Below are 20155 nucleotides of genomic sequence, written 5' to 3' on the forward strand. Positions count from 1 at the left end.
GGGTTCCCTTCGGGTGTTCCGGCTTCCTCCCAAAGACATGCAGGTTAGGTGAACTGGAAACTTTCAATTGTCCGTAGGTGTGTGTGTGTGTGTGTGTGTGTGTGTGTGTGTGTGTGTGTGTGTGTGTGTGTGTGTGTGTGTGTGTGTGTGTGTGTGTGTGTGTGTGTGTGTGTGAATGTGTTTTTTTGTCTATATGTGGCACTGTGACAGACTGGCATCCTGTCCAGGGTGTACCCCGCCTCACGCTATGACTGTTGGGATCAGCTACAGCCCCCCATGAACCTTAATAGGAGTGAGTATTGAAAATGGATGGCTCTACAACATATAATTAATATTATTAATCTACATATTTATACATTTTTCTTTCTATTTGAAAAATAATGTCATTTTTCTTTACTGGTGATGATTATTTATCTATCCACCATTTTTCTTTCATTTTTAATATCCCGCATCGATCCCACGGTTGCTTTGCAGACGTGTACAGATACTTTTCATAGTGATTAGCAACAATTTTTTTCTATAACCGGGACCTTTATTCTCTTTGAATCCACTTTGAACTCAACATGTGAACTGTGAATTTCAGAAACGTATTTGCTGTGAGCTGCTGCAGTGAGTCTAAGACTCTCAAAAGAAAGAAATCTCCCACGAACCTACTTTTACCAGCAGCTCAAGCATAAAACCAAGCCCATGTTCTGTCTTCCGTAACATGTTCTGGAGCTCTGTTTTCCTTTTAGAGTAGTTCATGTGTCTACATTTATCTTGATTTTGCCCATCGTTCTTCAGTTAAAGTACCGTATCTTTAATGGAAACAGACTCTTTATTTCACAGTATGCAGTCATTGTAAAGCAGCAAAGGTGTATTAATAACAGTGCCAGGGAGCGACCTCATCGGAATGCTGCCCTGTTTAACATTATTAGGTGCACCTGTGTTTGACAGTGTGAAAAATGACTATTTATATTACATGAGCAATCTTATCATTTTTTTAACCTAAATAATAAAGTGTACTGGAATATTACTTAGAAATGTGTGAGTGAGTGTGACTAATGATTGTTTAAGAAGGGTATTCACTTATTTATTTTATTAGTCTTTTTTTCCTATCTGACCTGAAAACCCAGCAGGAAAGTACAACATACAGCACGACACAAAACAGGAGACTTTAAATGCGGTACCTCTACAATATATATATATATATATATATATATATATATATATATATATATATATATATATATATATATATATATATAGATAGATAGATAGATAGATAGATAGATAGATAGATAGATAGATAGATAGATAAAGTCCATTCCCTCATTTTTAAACATAATAAGTCAAAAAGAATGCTGTCATCTTTAAAATTTCCAAAGTAAATGATCTTATAATGTGGATCACTCAGAGGAATAAATGGGCCATACAGCTACACAAACCCTGCACAAATGATTTTGTGTGAAAATATCCACAAAAGAAAAAGAGAGCAAGGGAGATCTAGCCAGGTACGCAGTAAATGAGGCCCGTGAGAGAGAGAGAGTGAGAGAGAGAGAGAAAGAGAGAGAGAGAGAGACAGAGAGAATTTTTATACTAAAATTATTTTCTGATTGTTGACCAGCAAGGACATTCTAAACTCAAATATCATAATCGCAAATCCAAACAACCTTACGGAAAGGCTGCAGCACCCCGTTTCTCCCCACCCTCAACACACACACACACAAATTAAGTGTATTTTTCCCAGGTGTATGATCTGTAACTAGGGATGTCCCGATCCGATCACGTGATCGGAAATCGGGCAGATCATGTGGTTTCAGACTTGATTGAAATCGGACGTTGCATCCCGATCAGAAATCCGATATAGATTTTATCCTCATTATTTTGATATGCGCTATTTCAAGCTCATTATTGCAGATTAATGGGCCTTTCACGTGTCGGAAGCATCATAGGCGTCAAGAATCAGTCTAAAAAGCATTATTTTCAATGAGACGCGTTGCTTTTAGAGGTGTCAGAAGCATCGCACATTACTGCTTGTCGGCAGGCTGACGCGGTCAAAGTTCAACCCAATCTTTTTTTTTTATTGAACCAAAGAATAAACATAAGTTCAACCCAATACAACTTTCGACGCTCTGAGCTGTGATGTCACTTAGCGTTGTCCAATAGGAACGACGCGTCGGGCCAAAACACGGAAGACTAGTGGCAGAAACCACTGATCTGTACAAAACAGATCAGTGCAGAAACGTGTCACAGAACTGCTCATTTATAGAGCAGTTTTCTGAAGAAAAATCCTTGGAAATGTTTTTTGTTGTTGTTTGTACCTCAAAATTTCTGATTACTGTTTAAAAAAAGTTTAGAACACTTGTAATTAAAATAGCTAAATTAATAAATGGTTCTTTAGAAACCTTTCATCTGTAAATTAAAACCACCTGTTATTTCAGATTAGATATAATGGTCCCTCGCTATAACGCGGTTCACCTTTCGCGGCCTTGCTGCTTCGCGGATTTTTTTTAGTCCAATTTTGCATGCTTTTTTTTACAGTGCATTGTGTTCTGCGGCCTCATCAAGCAGCCGGTCGTGACACCACGAAGGGAGAGCACGCGCATTGTGTTCTGCGTGTCTGTTTATAAGAATCTTCTCGCCCAGAAGAAAAAAGAGCGCCAACAACTACCCATAACTGTGTTCTACACTCGGAAAAAGACACCTGCAGCGAGGTGTGAGTCAGTGGAAAAAGATGTGACAGCGCAGCGGCGCCAGGACGAAGAGGCGCGATCAGAAGACCTGTGAAATACTGGTGAGTCACTATTAATAATTTCTTATGTGTCCAACCTCGTACGTTGATTGTTAAAATTAAATTTGTTAGCTCTAAAAGCCATCATAATTATTTATAGGAAAACGTTCTATTTTTATTTCTCAAACAAATGTTTGGGCCTGAAAACAGGTTGGTCTTATTTTTCTACTCAGTTTTGAACTTTGAGAGTGTTTACACATGAGAGAAAAGTGAGAAAATGTTCATGCCTGATTGAGAAAAGTGTATATAGTGTGTAGTGAGGGGTTTTACAGCTTTAAAACGTCTATAATACAACCCCTGGCAAAAATTATGGAATCACTGGCCTCGGAGGATGTTCATTCAGTTGTTTAATTTTATACAAAAAAAGCAGATCACAGACATGACACAAAACTAAAGTCATTTCAAATGGCAACTTTCTGGCTTTAAGAAACACTATAAGAAATCAAGAAAAAAAGACTGTGGCAGTCAGTAACGGTTACTTTTTTAGACCAAGCAGAGGAAATCACTCAATTCTGAGGAAAAAATTATGGAATCACCCTGTAAATTTTCATCCCCCAAATTAACACCTGCATCAAATCAGATCTGCTCATTGAGATTGACCCTATGCCATGACATTGACCCTGTGTCTTTTTGCAAGGAATGTTTTTGCAGTTTTTGCTCTATGGCAAGATGCATTATCATCTTGAAAAATGATTTCATCATCCCCAAACATCCTTTCAATTGTCCAAAATATCAACATAAACTTGTGCATTTATTGATGATGTAATGACAGCCATCTCCCCAGTGCCTTTACCTGACATGCAGCCCCATATCATCAATGACTGTGGAAATTTACATGTTCTCTTCAGGCAGTCATCTTTATAAATCTCATTGGAAAGGCACCAAACAAAAGTTCCAGCATCATCACCTTGCCCAATGCAGATTCGAGATTCATCACTGAATATGACTTTCATCCAGTCATCCACAGTCCACAATTGCTTTTCCTTAGTCCATTGTAACCTTGTTTTTTTTCTGTTTAGGTGTTAATGATGCCTTTCGTTTAGCTTTTCTGTATGTAAATCCCATTTCCTTTAGGCGGTTTCTTACAGTTCGGTCACAGACGTTGACTCCAGTTTCCTCCCATTCGTTCCTCATTTGTTTTGTTGTACATTTTTCGATTTTTGAGACATATTGCTTTAAGTTTTCTGTCTTGACGCTTTGTCTTCCTTGGTCTACCAGTATGTTTGCCTTTAACAACCTTCCCATGTTGTTTGTATTTGGTCCAGAGTTTAGACACAGCTGACTGTGAACAACCAACATCTTTTGCAACATTGCGTGATGATTTACTCTCTTTTAAGAGTTTGCTAATCCTCTCCTTTGTTTCAATTGACATCTCTCGTGTTGGAGCCATGATTCATGTCAGTCCACTTGGTGCAACAGCTCTCCAAGGTGTGTTCACTCCTTTTTAGATGCAGACTAACGAGCAGATCTGATATGATGCAGGTGTTAGTTTTGGGAGTGAAAATTTACAGGGTGATTCCATAATTTTTTCCTCAGAATTGAGTGATTCCATATTTTTTTCCTCTGCTTGGTCTAAAAAAGTAACCGTTACTGCCAGCCAGCCTTGATGTCTTTCAGGGGCATCTCTCCCAGTCACTGGTTCAGATATGTTGATGACACATGTTTTATTCTTCTCTACAAGAGTCAGACAGAAGTGAGACTTCCAGAGCAAGAATTTTAGCTGAGGAAGCTTCTGCGATTTGAAGCGAAACGTCCTCGCGTCAAGCAACCCAGTCCAGTCGAAGATTCAAGCTTCTCTACTATGGAAACCACCTGGACAACTGAGAGCCTACACAGAAACATTTTTAGGCAAATAAAATAACATGGAAATTTGTACATTTTTTAAGTCTGGTAGATTATTACTTGATTGTTCAAGCTACCTCAAGGAGAAGTGAACTGTTTAAGTGATAAATAATAAAATAAGGTGATTAAAATGAAAATATTCTATATTTAGCATTTGTTCTTTGTTCATTCAGTTTTTTAAAGTACTGGATCGGGACTCGGTATCAGCAGATACTCAAAATCGGAATCGGATCGGGGCCAAAAAAACCTGATCGGGACATCCCTATCTGTAACCCTGTGATTGTAGCAGGGGTGTCGAAAAAGAGGGAATAAGGAGAAAGATTCTAGGGGCCCATGATTGACAGGGGTCCAAAGAGTCCCCTAATACAATTATAACATTGACAAAATAACATGGGAGGTAGCCCAGTAAGATTTCTTTTCATAGGGCCCTGGTGACACCCCTGGATTGCAGAGCATCCATCCCTCAGCAGCTGTAGGAACAACAGGTGCTAGGCGTCTCACTTACCCGTAAGCCTTTGGGTCCTCTTGTCCCAATTGGCCCAGTAGCTCCAGGAGGCCCCTGATTGAGAAAATAACATGGAGATAAAGAAGAAAAGAAAGCAGGTGAGAAGGGAGGGAAGAACAGCTAAAACAGACTGCCCCCTTTTCAGTTAACCCCAGGGGTAGTCTGACCTTAGGAACACACTACAATGTTTGTAGTTATATCTGTCACTCACAGCAATTAAAGAACCTGCTCTGGAATCCTGTTCTGCTGGACCATGTTTATGTTTGTTTTGGTGGCCGTTACTTTCAAACCCTGCGCTTTATCAAAACTGCCGGTGGGAAGGACACATCAAGGGGAAACAAGGGGTAAGGGCATCTAATTAGTTATAGGTGTTGGCCTTTTGAGTGACAGCAGGGTAATTCGGTTTCAGTTGGAGACTGTCAACTCTCATCACAATCAGAGAAGCCTTTTTGCAGACTCTTGGCTATGACCACCAAAACGATATTGCAGTCCATTATTTGTAAAATGTTGACCAATTCTGTGTTTGTCAAACCCTAATACATAAAATCAAACATATAATTAAAGTACAGGATACATGCTGTATCATCAGATTATAAATTACAACAGTCATAATTGATCATTTCTCACTGTTCATGATGACAACAGAAGTAGTACTCAACTATGTAATAAGAGGAACTTCCAAATGTTCTGGTATGCTTTAGGGACCCTACAATTTTGGTTAAAATCTTCAGAGCATCAATAGTTGTCACATAACTGGTGCACCACATTACATTCTAACACTATCAAGACTTTTATCAAGCATGATTGAATTTTGAACACTGGACAAACTGCTGGACATTATGGACGATACCAGTCCCTCTCTGCATACCGCCATCAGCATCCAGAGGAGCCTGTTCAGCCACAGACTGTTCCTTTCCAAGTGCAGGACCAACAGACTGAAAAACTACTTTGTCCCTCAGGCCATCAGAGTGTACGTAGAACTCCTCACTGGGGCGGGGGGGGGGGGGGGGGGGGGGTAACAGGAAGACAGAGGACGGGAAGGAGAGGAACAGTAGTAGCCAGTAAACTGGCAGTTCTGGTATTTATATTTGTATTTACTTTTTTGCAAATTGTTTCTTACTTCTAATTTTGATATTTTCACCCATATCTGTCCAGTGATTCCTAAAGTGATTCCTGGTGGTGCCCTGATGATAAGGCAAGTGGGCCTTAAGGGATCATTAAATATAGGTTTTAAAAAAATGTAGTTTTCAAGTTGAAAGTTACTCCCATAACATTTTACTATGTAATGGAAGTAATATTTGCAGGACCAAGAGACTGAAAAACTCCTTTGTTCCTCAGGTCATAAGACTGTACAACTCCTTACTCAGGGAGAGGAGGAGTAACAGGAAGACAGAGGTCGGGAATGACAGGAACAGTAGTAGCCAGTAAACCAATATTGATCAATATGTCTGGTATTGATACTCTGTGTGCTTCTTACCCTGTGTGCTACTGTCCAATGCTGCTGGAACCTCAATTTCCCTGAGGGCATTAATAAAGTTCTATCTAATCTAATCTAATCTAATCTAATCTAACCCTTTGCCTGTTGAACTGATTTATGCAAATCAGCCTCTACACATTTGCATGTCATTCTATTTGTCTCATTGTAACATATATACATTCTGAAGTTAAAGTTTCTGTCATGAATTATTCTTGAATATTGGGCCACTTTGGCCTTTTTAATATGTAAATACATGTAAAAACATGTTACTCTTCCACAGCTACATCCTGCAGTGTCTGGGAGATTCTCCTGCTATAAAAAAGAAAAAAGTTGTACATATAACTTGAGGAAAAAGTGAAGAAAACAGTGGTCACTTACTGGTCTTCCAGGTGGTCCAGAGGGCCCGGTGTCACCTGGTGGCCCTGGATGACCCTGCAAACACAACAAATCATAGATCAAAGCGACATTCCATTTCTCGGGAAAGATCAAACCCCTGAAACTTAATAATATAATGTTACATTCACAACGTTACGTAAAATGATTTTCACGTGACTTTATTCATTGCAGCTAATTTTGTTTCATTCTGTTTGAATAATTTTGAGGTGTGAAACTGGAATAACACACACACACACACACACACACACACACACACACACACACACACACACACACACACACACACACACACACACACACACACACACCCTGGAACATGCACAAATGTGCATCTGCAGAAGTGCTTTGCACAGCAGGGACACATCTATTGTAATACAAAGGACAATGTGACGATGATGAGAAAAACAGAGTGCTTGAGGAGATGATTCTGCATCTGAAAACATACAGCATTTCTTTTCTTTTCCTCCTTTATTGCAATTCATTTCTGAGCCAGACCATTTGTAAAAGGATAAAATTATGGCGAGTGTTTTTCCTTGTGCCAATAAAATCAGTGCAATGAAATTTATCCAACACACACACACACACACACACACACACACACACACACACACACACACACACACACACACACACACACACACACACACACACACACACACACACACACACACACACACACACACACACACACACACACACACACCTATAGCATGAAATAAGTCATAAAGCCTGCAGTATGAGACCTCTATTAGTCAGTATAGATGTCAGCTGATCAGCTCCGTGCGCTTTGTGTGATGCAGTCTTTTCCAAATGACCTGTTTCTGTTTTGCAGCCGAGAGACGGCACCAGCAGAGAACTGCCTTAAATATATGTGTGTGTGTGTGTGTGTGTGTGTGTGTCGGTTCATGTGGTGTAATCCACAGAGAAACCCGAGTGGCTGTCTGCTGCTCTGTTTCAACAAGAATGATGACAACTTCTTCATGATCTGCAGCCAGTTGTACACATTCGAGAGTTTGTTTTAAACACATGACATAAAGGCCACTTCAGCTCTTTGCAGCATGAAGCAGGGTGAATATATGACAGGGTGCAGCAAATCCTGATTTCATTTCTTCACAGTCTGGCCTGCAGAATGAACATGAAGGTGGATGGATAAGGAGTTGAACTAATACTCCATTAGTCACAGTGTTAGCATTCCCAAATGTCACTACTCACTATAGCCATCAATACTCAAGACTCATTAGAGGATATGGTGTTGGTAAATATTGGTGAGACATGCATTTGATATATTTACTGCTTTGCTTTTGCACACAGTGACTACGGCCGGGGTAAAACATTGTAAAAGTATCACCTTAAATCATCGTCACAGTGATTTACATCTTGTTCCTTCATATCCTAACATCATTGACCTAATCCCAGACACTACTATATTCCCTTGGGAATAACAAACGCAACGAGGCAAATTATTTCTGCAGTGCATCGCCCACTGCTGCAAACTGCACCCAAAGCAGACTTTTAGATTTGTAGCTCTTTGAGAAATTATTGCCAGCAGGGTAGGCCCTGAATAGTATTTCACTGAAAGAGCAGTTAGGAAGACTAGAGAGTGTATGTGTGTGTGTGTTTCTCAGGGATGTATTGGAGTTGCATCTGGAAGGGCATCCGACATAAAACTGTTGGCAATTTCCAATGTGGATCTGTACTGGATCCGCTGTGGTGACCCTGTATAAAAACTTGGGCAGCCAAAGGAGCAACAACAACATTTGCCAAGGAGGCTCGGTTGTCTGTCCATTTGTCTGTTTGTCAGCAGGATATAAACAGATTTCAGAGAAATTTGTGGGTTTGGTAGACCTTGGATCAAGGAAGAATCCATTAAATGTTGGGGCATTTCTGCATCAATGAGTTGTTCCTGCCTTTGATCTTTGATCTCTTATCCCTGTTCCTTTGATCCTGATTCATTCAATTTCAATCATGCCCTTGATCTTTGATGTATTAGGCCAGTTCATTTAATTAGGATTCATTAAATTTCAAGATCACATTTAATCGTTGATCTCTTATCCCAGTTCCTCAGATCATAGTTCATTTAATCTGCCTCCTGCATTTGATGTTTGATCTCAGCCAAATTCCTTTGACCCAGATTCATTTGATCTGGATCTTGCATTTGATCTTTGATCCTGATTGCAGGATTAACACAATCAGCAATTAGGATTTAAGTGCAGCAATCAGGATCAACGGTCAGGAATTCAGGATGAAAGCTCACCGATCATGATAGAAGGTCACGATCAAAACTGAGTGATTAATATTGAAATTCAAGTTCAAAATTGAGTGATTAGGATCCAAGGTCAGCAATGTAAATAAAAAAAAAGCTCAAAACATTTTCATGTATATGTAAAGAGTCCAGAATACATAAAATTTTCAATTTTCTGAAATATATGACAAAAACATTGACATTTTTTCAAGATATTCTAATTATTTTAGAGCCACCTGTTTTTTTTTTCTGTAAAAGAAATTCATTGAATTTCTGACCTGTTATTAAATACAGCAATTATCAGCTCAAAAGTCAAAACAAGGATTTTCAGGTCAATTTTGAGGCAGTAACATTATGATCAAAGCTCAGCAATCTTCTTCTTTGTCTTTCGGCTGTTCTTGTTAGGGGTCGCCACAGCAGATCAATCGTTTCCATCTAACCCTGTCCTCTGTATCTTCCTCTGTCACACCAACCACCTGCATGTCCTCTCTCAGCACATCCGTGAACCTCCTCTTTGGTCTCCCTCTTCTCCTCCTGCCTGGTGGCTCCATCCTCAGCATCCTTCTCCCTATATACCCTGGGTCCCTCCTCTGCACATGTCCAAACCATCTCAATCTCGCCTCTCTGACTTTGTCTCCAAACTGTCACACCTGAGCTGTCCCTCTGATATGTTCATTCCTAATCTTGTCCATTCTTGTCACTCCCAAAGAGAATCTCAACATCTTCAGCTCTGCCACCTCCAGCTCTGCCTCCTGTCTTTTTGTTAGTGCCACTGTCTCTAAACCATACAACATAGCTGGTCTCACTACTGTTTTGTAAACTTTCCCCTTCACTCTTGCTGATATTCTTTGGTCACAAATCACTCCTGCCACCTTTCTCCACCCACTCCACCCTGCCTGCACTCTCTTCTTCACCTCTCTACCACACTCTCCATTACTTTGAACAGTTGACCCCAAATATTTAAACTCATCTACTTTTCACTACTTCTACTCCTTGTAACTGCACTATTCCACTGGGCTCCCTCTCATTCACACACATGTACTCAGTCTTGCTTCTACTGACTTTCATTCCCCTTCTCTCCAAAGCATATCTCCACTTCTCCAGACTAGACTCAACTTGCTCTCTACTCTCACTACAGATCACAATGTCATCTGCAAACATCATAGTCCATGGGGACTCCTGTCTGATCTCATCTGTCAACCTGTCCATCACCACTGCAAACAAGAAAGGACTCAGAGCTGATCCTTGGTGTAATCCCACCTCCACCTTGAATGAGTCTGTCATTCCGACTGCGCATCTCACCGCTGTCACACTATTCTTGTACATGTCCTGCACTACCCTAACGTACTTCTCTGCCACTCCAGACTTCCTCATACAATGCCACAACTCTTCTCTTGGCACCCTATCATAAGCTTTTTCTAAGTCCACAAACACACAATGTAACTCTTTCTGTCCTTCTCTGTACTTTTCCAACAGTATTCTCAGAGCAAACATTGCATCTGTAGTGCTCTTTCTCGGCATGAAACCATATTGCTGCTCACAGATCTTCACCTGTTTTCTAAGCCTAGCTTCTACTACTCTTTCCCATAACTTCATGCTGTGGCTGATCAGCTTTATGCCTCTGTAGTTACTGCAGCTCTGCACATCACCCTTGTTCTTGAAAATAGGAACCAGCACACTTCGTCTCCACTCCTCAGGCATCCTCTCACTTTCCAAGATTTTATTAAACAATCTGGTTAGAAACTCTACTGCCATCTCTCCTAGACATTTCCATGCCTCCATTGGAATGTCATCTGGACCAACTGCCTTTCCACTCTTCATCCTCTTCATAGCAGCCCTCACTTCTTCCTTGCTAATCTCTTTTACTTCCTGATTTACTCTCACCACATCATCCAGCCTTTTCTCTCGCTCATTTTCTTTATTCATCAACTCTTCAAAATATTCCCTCCACCTTCTCAGCACACACTCCTCACTTGTCAGCACATTACCATGTGCATCTTTTACCACCCTAACCTGCTGCACATCCTTTCCAGCTCTGTCCCTTTGTCTGGCCAATCAGTACAAGTCCTTTTCTCCTTCCTTACTATTCAACTTCTTGTACAGCTCGCAATATGCCTTTTCCATTGCTTTTGCCACTTCTCTTCTCACCTTACGCCGCATCTCCTTGTACTCCTGTCTACTTTCTTCATCTCTCCGACTATCCCAAAACTTTTTCGCCAACCTCTTTCTCCTTATGCTTTCCTGGACCTCTTCATTCCACCACCAAGTCTCCTTGTCTTCCTTCCACTGTCCAGATGTCATACCCAGTACTGCCCTAGCTGTCTCCCTCACCACATCTGCAGTACTTTTCCAGTTGTCCAAAATTGCTTCCCCTCCAACTAGTGCTTCTCTCACCTGCTCGCTAAATTTCACACAACAGTCTTCCTCCTTCAGCTTCCACCATCTGATCCTTTGTTGAGCTCTCACTCTCTTCTTCTTCTTTACCTCTAAAGTCATCCTACAAACAACCATCCTATGCTGTCTAGTGACACTCTCTCCTGCTACCACCTTACAGTCTGTGATTTCTTTTAGCTTGCATCTCCTATAAAGAATGTAGTCTTCCTGTGTGCACCTTCCTCCACTCTTATATGTTACCCTGTGCTCCTCCCTTTTCTTAAAGTAGGTATTAACCACAGCCATTTCCATCCTTTTTGCAAAATCAACTACCATCTGTCCTTCCCCATTCCTATCCTTGATACCATATCTACCCATTACTTCCTCATCACCTCTGTTCCCTTCACCAACATGCCCATTGAAGTCTGCTCCTATCACCACTCTTTCATGCTTGGGCACACTCTCCACCACCTCATCTAACACACTCCAGAAATCTTCTTTCTCCTTCATCTCACAACCTACCTGTGGGGCATATGCACTGATGATATTCATCATCACCCCTTCAATTTCCAACTTCACACTCATCATCCTGTCAGACACTCGCTTAACCTCCAACACACTTTTAACATACTCTTCCTTTAAAATGACCCCAACACCATGTCTCTTCCTGTCCTTACCATGGTACAACAACTTGTACCCTCCTGCTCTTACTTCCCTTCCACTTGGTCTCTTGCACACACAGTATGTCTACCTTTCTCCTCTCCATCATATCAGCCAGCTCTCTCCCTTTACCAGTCATACTACCAACATTCAAAGTCCCCACTCTCATTTCCACCCTTCTAGTTTTCTTCTTCTCCTGCTGTTCGTGGCAACGTTTTCCTCCTCTTCTTCGTCGTCTTCGCCCAGCAGTAGCCCAATTTCCACTAGCACCCTGTTGGGCAATAGCACCGGTGGCGGATGTTGTTAACCCGGGCTGCGACCGATCCGGTATGGGAATTCGATTCTGAGTCTGCATAGTTGGGTTGGCTTGTTTTACGCCGGATGCCCTTCCTGACGCAACCCTCCTCATTTATCCAGGCTTGGGACCGGCACTCAGAATGTACTGGCTGCACACCCCATGTGGCTGAGTTATCAAAGCTCAGCAATCAGGATGGGTTATTAGGGTCAACGGCTAGTGATAGGGATGAAACATCAGTGCTCAAAGAATGATAAGTGAGTGATAAGAAGTGATCAAAGAATGACATAAAAGAGATCAGAAGAATAAATCTCTCAATGAAAAAAGAGATAAAAGGAAAATATTTACAGAAACCGAGAAGTGTTAGATCTTGGTGGACGATGGTAGATGTATGAGCTCTCTGAGTGCTCTTTATTTATTTAGTTTTGTCACATACTCTCATACACGGGCTTATGGGGTCACCACAGTGGATCCTCACATAAGTATAATCATGTCAAATACACCAACTGGCATGTTTTTCTGAGGTTGGACCTGCACACAGGTGACTTGATGCTCCTTGAACTGACCTGATCAGACACAATAAAAACCCATCTTCTTCATCCTAACTCACCACTGATCCTTTTTCTCCAGGTGGTCCAGGAAGGCCCATCTCCCCTCGATCTCCCTAAAAGAAATGATGATATGAAAGTAGCATCGTAAGGGCTTGTAACAGCTGGCACTGTATATATGAGTAGAGAATGAGCTATTTTACCTTCTCTCCTGCCAATCCGATCTCTCCAACAGGACCAATGAAACCCACCAAACCCTAAAATCAAGAGCCAACATTGAATAGACAGTAAATTAATCTCAAAACTCCTATCACGCCAGACATAGAATAAAGAAGTAAAGGTTTCTTACTCTTTCTCCCATTGGCCCAACCTTCCCTGTGATTCCAGACTCTCCCTGCAAAGTCAAAAATGCTAACAATCACTTGATTACAGGGATTAGTTTAGTATTGATGATGCAGTGAGATAAAATGTTATATCCGAGTTTCTTCTTTACTTACCTTAACTCCCTCCGGCCCAACCATTCCAGGAAAACCTGTTCTGCCCATTCTGCCCTGAGAAAGAACACAACATAATCATACTAAAATATGAGCAATCTTTGTATGTCTGTTCAGTCCCAGATCCTTTGGCCGAATTCCACCAAACTTGATAGGTGGATGACAGATAACCCAGGAATTGCCTTAAAAAGGGTGCGTTTTAACAAAGATCAAGGTTAGTGGGGTAAAGGACAAAATTTTAGATTTTTCATGCCAATGCCCAATATATTTGGTACACAAATGAAAGTGGGTCACGGTGGAGACCAGAAGAGGTCACATTTAAAAAGGCCAACCACTGGCATCAAGGTTAATGGGGTAAAAGTAATTTTTTTTTTTATTTTCATGCCGATGTCCATCAAACTTGGCACACATATCTAGATGGGTCATGGAAGAGACTAGATAAGGTCAAATTTAAAAAGATCAGCCATTGGGGTCAAGGTCATTGGGGCCAAAGGTCAAAACTTTTGTTTTTCACAATGATGATCACTAAATTTGGCACACATATGGAGATTAAGCTTGGGACTCCAGCGAGGGCGGTCGCATCTCCTCCTCTCTCCTCTATCTCTGCTCCAACCTTCAAAGTTCCTACTTCACCAGGCTGTGAATTCTTCAAACTATATTGGATTAACCATGGAATTGATCAGCTGGTCTCTGAACGCTATTGACACCATTTTTCTACAAGAAGATCAGGGCCGGGGGAGCCTGCATGCCTGGATGGAACTTACCCTGCGGGCTATGTTCTCAATGCCTGGGAGACGTAGTGTATCGCATGCTTTGCGCCATTCTCTGTGGAGGACGTCAAGGATTTATTCATATTTGGTTTCATAGTAGGAGGGCTGGTACTTATTGGCTTATGTGCTGCCCTGACCTACCGGAAAATTGGCAAGACGGCTGCCGCCAAAGCCACGACTCCTCTTGTCCATCATGATTAATGAGATGGGCAAGGCGATGCATTCTCAGACTGCTTTAACCCTTGAACTCAGACGCAAATTGGATAACATCTCGGAGCAAATGCGCACCTTGCAGGAGGAGGTGAAGATTTCAGAGGCTGGGGAAATTCATAATTTGGGATCTGGTTTGTTCATGTGATGCTGAAAAAGTGTTTTTCACTGCTCAACCACAAACACGGTAGGCTTATCAGCCTTTGAAGGACAAAAGGCCCCATTGTTTTCCTCCAGAAGAATCTCTACGGCCTTGGGGAATATTGGCTGCCTCCATATCTCTCTCTAACTCCAGTACAAGGACAGTAACTGACTCACTCATGGACAAAGACTGAAGCATGCTCCACTTCCCCCCCTACCTCCCTTCCTGCACCCATCACACACACCATCCCAGCTACCGCTCAAGCCACCCCCTCCCCTCCGGGGGGCTGCGCGGTTTTAGCTACGGCAGGTCCCCATTCACCCCCAAGCTGATGGCGGTGCAACTCACGTTTGCTGCGGCCTTCACCCACTTTGCCTCAATTCGAATGATGGACTGCTTCAAGTTTAGAGCACATAAACAATGTCAAATGTATATGTGTTGTCTTTAATTTTGGTGTGTGCCATTATTACGGTAAATAAGTAATAATTGTGGATTAATTGCTGTATTCTGAGGTAATTGGAGTGTAAATGTAATCTCGTTGTTGTTGCATTTGTAATGACAATGATAATAAATCTCATTCCATTCAATCCAGAGAGTTATGGAAGAGACCAAGCATGGTCATCTTTAAAAAGGTCAACCTTTGGAGTCAAGGTCATTGGGTTCAGAGGTCAAATTTAAGTTATTCACACCAATTTGTACCAAGCTTGGTACATATGGCTGCCACCCAGAGGTCAGTCATTTGGTGAAGGTCAAGATCATTTGGGTAAAATGTCAGATTATTGTACTCCTTAATCTCCTTAATATCATGTCCACAGGTAGCATTACCTAACCCATATGTATTGGAAATGTAATGGACAATTACATTTCATCACAAAGTGTAGCTCAAAATGAGATGAGCACACACAGCAGCCTGCAGCTACTGATTGCTGCGCATTGTGATGGAATGTTGGCAGTAGGTGAAAGTCCTCAGCAATTAGTGCATGGCTGCACCAGTGTTACTTTCACAAAGACAGTAATTCCCATGTTCACTTGCTTTCTTTGGACTGCAGTAAATCTAAGTCAGAAATGTCAAAGCCAAACTCCTAGAGAAATTACATGAGTCAACGATCCTGGTGTTTTATTCCAGAATTGCTGGCAGCTCTCACAAGACACCACAGACTCTCACTGTATTTCACTGAGAACCTGCACAGTAAAAGCAGATTTTTGTAGTAACATGAGAATTACTACAAGCCGTCTTGGTTTGTGACTTTTTAGTCACCTTGTTCAGATTTATGACTACATCTGACCACATTAATCAGAAAGAAACAGGTATAGCCATCCAAAGGCCAGAAAGCAACAAAGATAAAGCAGATGAAAATGAAAAGGATTAAACTGAAGGCTGAAGGGGAAAAACAGTGTGTTATTCTGAGCAATGACGCTCAAAGACAGCTGACTAAGGAGGTGGGTGAGGAGCAGGAAGTGGATGATCAGTACACCTAGAAATGACTCAGACATCCTGCAGGGGTCTTACATCAGATGAAGGATAGAAGCGATGGTAGACATGGCGAGTATTATACTAAGTAAGAGATTACTGGGAGCAGATCAATGTAAAAGCAGGAAGCATGAAGTATAATTTGCAACTGGGAAGTAAAATATCAAAAAAGTAAAAGTAAAATATCAGCATTTCATGTTCTTTGCCATACAATATTGCATTTGAGAAATAAATTGAATAAATGTTCCACTTCTGCTTTGGCCATGTAACATTTACCAGCACTTTATGGCTGTTTTGAATTTTTCTATTTAAAATCTGGCTGATTGAAGTTAACTGCTGGTATAGGCTCCAGCACCCCGCGACCCTGTCTTGGATAAACAGTTGAAGATATGTCCGTGTGTGTGTGTGATTGCAGTTAACACCCCCTGGTGGTGACCCAGTAGAATTGCGTGTGGTGTTTTATTGTGAGGATTATCTCTCTCATTCCTAACTCACATTACATGATGATTATCCACTTTATTCCCTACATTTCTTGGCTTATGCAATTATCATCTTTAAAAGTTTGCCTTGAGATGGATTTGCATGCAAGCGGGTTTATATTTAAACAGCAACGATGTTTCCGTGGAGTGACTGTTTTCTCTGAGTGAAACCACACCAATCCACATGCTTGTCTTAATGGATGTACATAAATACAAACATACATGCATCTTCAACCGCTTACCCGGGATCGGGTTGCGGGGGCAACAGTTCCAGCAGGGGAATCCAAACTTTCCTCTCTCGGGCCACATTAACCACCTCTGACTGGGGGATACCGAGGTGTTCCCAGGCCAGTGTGGAGATATAATCTCTCCACCTAGTCCTGGGTCTTTCCTGGGGTCTCCTCCCAGACCTCATTCCCTACCCGGTGTTCTGTCGAGATGAGGTGCGTCGTCGAGATGAGGTTCCTCGCGTAACTGCATATGTGTGCACTGAAAAAATTACTTGACGAAGTTTGTTTATTTTGATGGGCAAGTAAAGGTATAAATTGTTCATCCGAATGTAGTAATGTATAAAATCTACTCACTATAAAACAATAAGTATTTTTAACCTGGAGTTAGCTTATTTCGACAGGCAAAATATACATATACATACATTTATGCTCCTAACGTAAAATACAGAAAATGTTTTACTTACTAGGCTATAAATACACTGAATACAATTAATAAAACAAAAAACTTTGACGGAAAAAACAACAACAACAAAAAAACTGCGCATGCGCAGTTGCATGTCGAGCGAATTACATCATCTCCACATGCGCAGTAGCGCGACGCACCTCATCTCAATGTTCACCTCATCTCGATGGGACACCGGAGTAGGCAATCCATCGGTTTCCTGCTGAGAACCATGGCACCAGATTTAGAGGTGCTGATCCTCATCCCAGCCGCTTTAACACTCGGCTGCAAACTGACCCAGTGAGTATTTGAGGTCACAGGCCGATGAAGCTAACAGGACCGCATCATCTGCAAAAAGCAGTGATGAGACCCTGAACCCACCAAATTGGAAACCCTCCTCCCCCTGACTACACTTCGATATCCTGTCCATGAATATCACAAACAGGATTGGTGACAAGATGCAGCCCTGGTGGAGGCCAACCCCCACCTGAAACGAGTCTGACTTACTTACTTAAAAATAAAGACAAACACAATCCATCTTTGACAAACACAAACATAAATGCAGCACCAATAGCTCACCTCGAGTCCCGGAAGGCCTGGTGGCCCAATGGGGCCCTCATCTCCCTGGAAACAGAAGATATTAATCTCAGCATCAACATAAAGCATCCTAAAAATATTATTGTTTATGACATCAGGATGACACGGTGGCTTAGTGGTTAATACTGTTGCCTCACAACAAGAAGATCCTCTGCATCTTCTGCATGGAGTAAGTGTGGGCTCCCTCCAGGTGCTCAGGGTGCCCCAGCCTCCTCTCAGTTCCACTGACATGCACATTAGGTGTATTGATGACTCTAAAGTGATTGTAGGATTGAGTTTGTCTGTCTATATGTGGCCCTGCGATAGACTGGTGTCCTGGAGAGAGTGTACACAGGCTTGTGCCCTGTGACTGCTAGGATAGGCTCTGAACCTTGATTGCAGCAAACGGGTATAGAAAATTAATGAGTAAATGTTTATGACATCAAAATTTTAGGTTTCTTCATACAGTAGTTTTACAAACTGTGGTTTTAATCTGAAATGGAAAAACTCACCTTGAGAACACCAAAATTAAATCAAAGGAAAGGAATCAGACGTCTGACGCATACCCTGTGTATTCCACACATCATAATGTAAATATACACTACATATATCTGTAATGGTGTCTCTGACTATGTATGACGTCATCATATGACTTCTGTGTGATTTCAATATGACGTTATTCATACCAATCAATCACAAATATATTAATATATGCTTCGGATCAGCCATCTAGGCTTCTTGGTTGTTTATATATTAAAAAGATGGTTTTAGGACCAAGTTTCCTTTACCTTTGACCTTTAATGAAACTACTCCAAGATCTAATCACCACTGGATATCTGTCAGTAGTATCACTGCACTACAGAACCACCTTGGCATCCCCTTGGCCTTCTCCTGGTGCTGGGGTGGTCAACACTGAGGACCCCAGCCAGTCAGATTGTATTAGATTCCTCCCTGCTCTCTAGCATTCCAGTTTACAGTGTTTATTGACTCCACATTACTGATTTTTGGTGTTGTTCCAGACTTCTGTTTTTGGTTGCTGTTTTTGCTTTGGTTACAGTGTCTTGATTCCAAGTCATCGACTGTTCCTGCCATTCTAGATTCCAGCCTTTTGCCTGCCACTTGGACTCTTTGGCATAAGAATTCCTATTTGTGAACTCATTCTGTGTTTTGGACAATTCGCCAGCTTGATCCCTTGAAAGACTGTGGCTATGCTATTGATAGTATCTGGTTTTTGAACTGCTTGTTTTTGGGATTAATCTCTTGTGGTTTTTTCCCACAGTCAGCCTGAAGTTGAGGCTAATTTGAACAGATTTTTGTGCAACTGAAGCACGCCACCATTAACAACCATATCTACCTACTGTTTTGCTCCTTTCATTTAGCAAAAATTTTTGTGAACAATAAAACCTGTTCAAACCATCCTACATTGTGGTTCTCTACACTGGGGTCCCTGACTATATCATTACACATCCATCCCCAAGCTTGTGCTTTTCAGATGACTTTGAAAGGAGTTGCCTTGGTTGTTTTCCTTATTTTTGCCTTTAAGGTTTGACTTTCTAGACACACTTATACTCTAATTATTTAAAACCCTTGATGAAACACCACTGATCTCTGTTATGGTAATTTTGTGATTTTTGAGGCCAATTGAATATAAACATTATGGGGTCAAAATTTTTGCAATCCTCAACTGTGTTTTATTTTTAAATTGACTTTAGACCAAGTTGAAGAGATTTCTTTTCACTTTGAGATTAAAGAGCATAATTTAAAAAAAAATGTATGTAGACATTTTTACATTTTGATTTGACATAATAAAATAATAAATCTATGTAAAAAGCCAAAGGATAGAGAAAATGTTTTATAGGTGCTGTATGTTTTGGGAATGAAAGAAGCCATTAGTGAAAAAGTGCCATAAAACTTTTAATACTTATTGGTGTTTTTCCAATGTACACTCAGTTTGCCAGTCCTACCTCCAAGCCAGGAACTCCTCTCGGCCCTGGTAAACCTCTGACCCCTGGCTTTCCCTAGGCAGGTGGAAAACGTAAAAGAAACTGTGACATGAATGCTAATTTATAAATGAGTGTGTGCAAATGTTTTTCCAATTTTCTTTGGACTCATACGTTACTTGACACCTCATCTTAGATGCTTGCGTTACTCACCTTTGGCCCTTCAAGGCCGTTTTCTCCTGGCGGCCCCATGTCACCGGGAAAACCCTGTTGTGATCAGTTAAAAGGTT

General features: G+C 41.3%; 1 protein-coding gene across 1 annotated transcript in view; it reads right to left on the reverse strand.

Moving 5' to 3' along the window:
* Positions 1-20155, reverse strand: part of col27a1a (collagen, type XXVII, alpha 1a) — a 176848-nt gene that overhangs the window by 53981 nt on the left and 102712 nt on the right. Inside the window, exons 20-28 of the mRNA XM_034191963.1 lie at positions 20079-20132; positions 19890-19943; positions 17929-17973; positions 13609-13662; positions 13461-13505; positions 13315-13368; positions 13174-13227; positions 6976-7029; positions 5121-5174 (exon numbers count right to left, since the gene is read on the reverse strand). Of these exons, the coding sequence (XP_034047854.1) occupies positions 5121-5174; positions 6976-7029; positions 13174-13227; positions 13315-13368; positions 13461-13505; positions 13609-13662; positions 17929-17973; positions 19890-19943; positions 20079-20132 (468 nt within the window). The remainder of the gene's footprint in view (positions 1-5120; positions 5175-6975; positions 7030-13173; positions 13228-13314; positions 13369-13460; positions 13506-13608; positions 13663-17928; positions 17974-19889; positions 19944-20078; positions 20133-20155) is intronic.

Source organism: Thalassophryne amazonica, chromosome 17, assembly GCF_902500255.1.
Source record: "Thalassophryne amazonica chromosome 17, fThaAma1.1, whole genome shotgun sequence".
NCBI classification, from domain to species: domain Eukaryota; kingdom Metazoa; phylum Chordata; class Actinopteri; order Batrachoidiformes; family Batrachoididae; genus Thalassophryne; species Thalassophryne amazonica.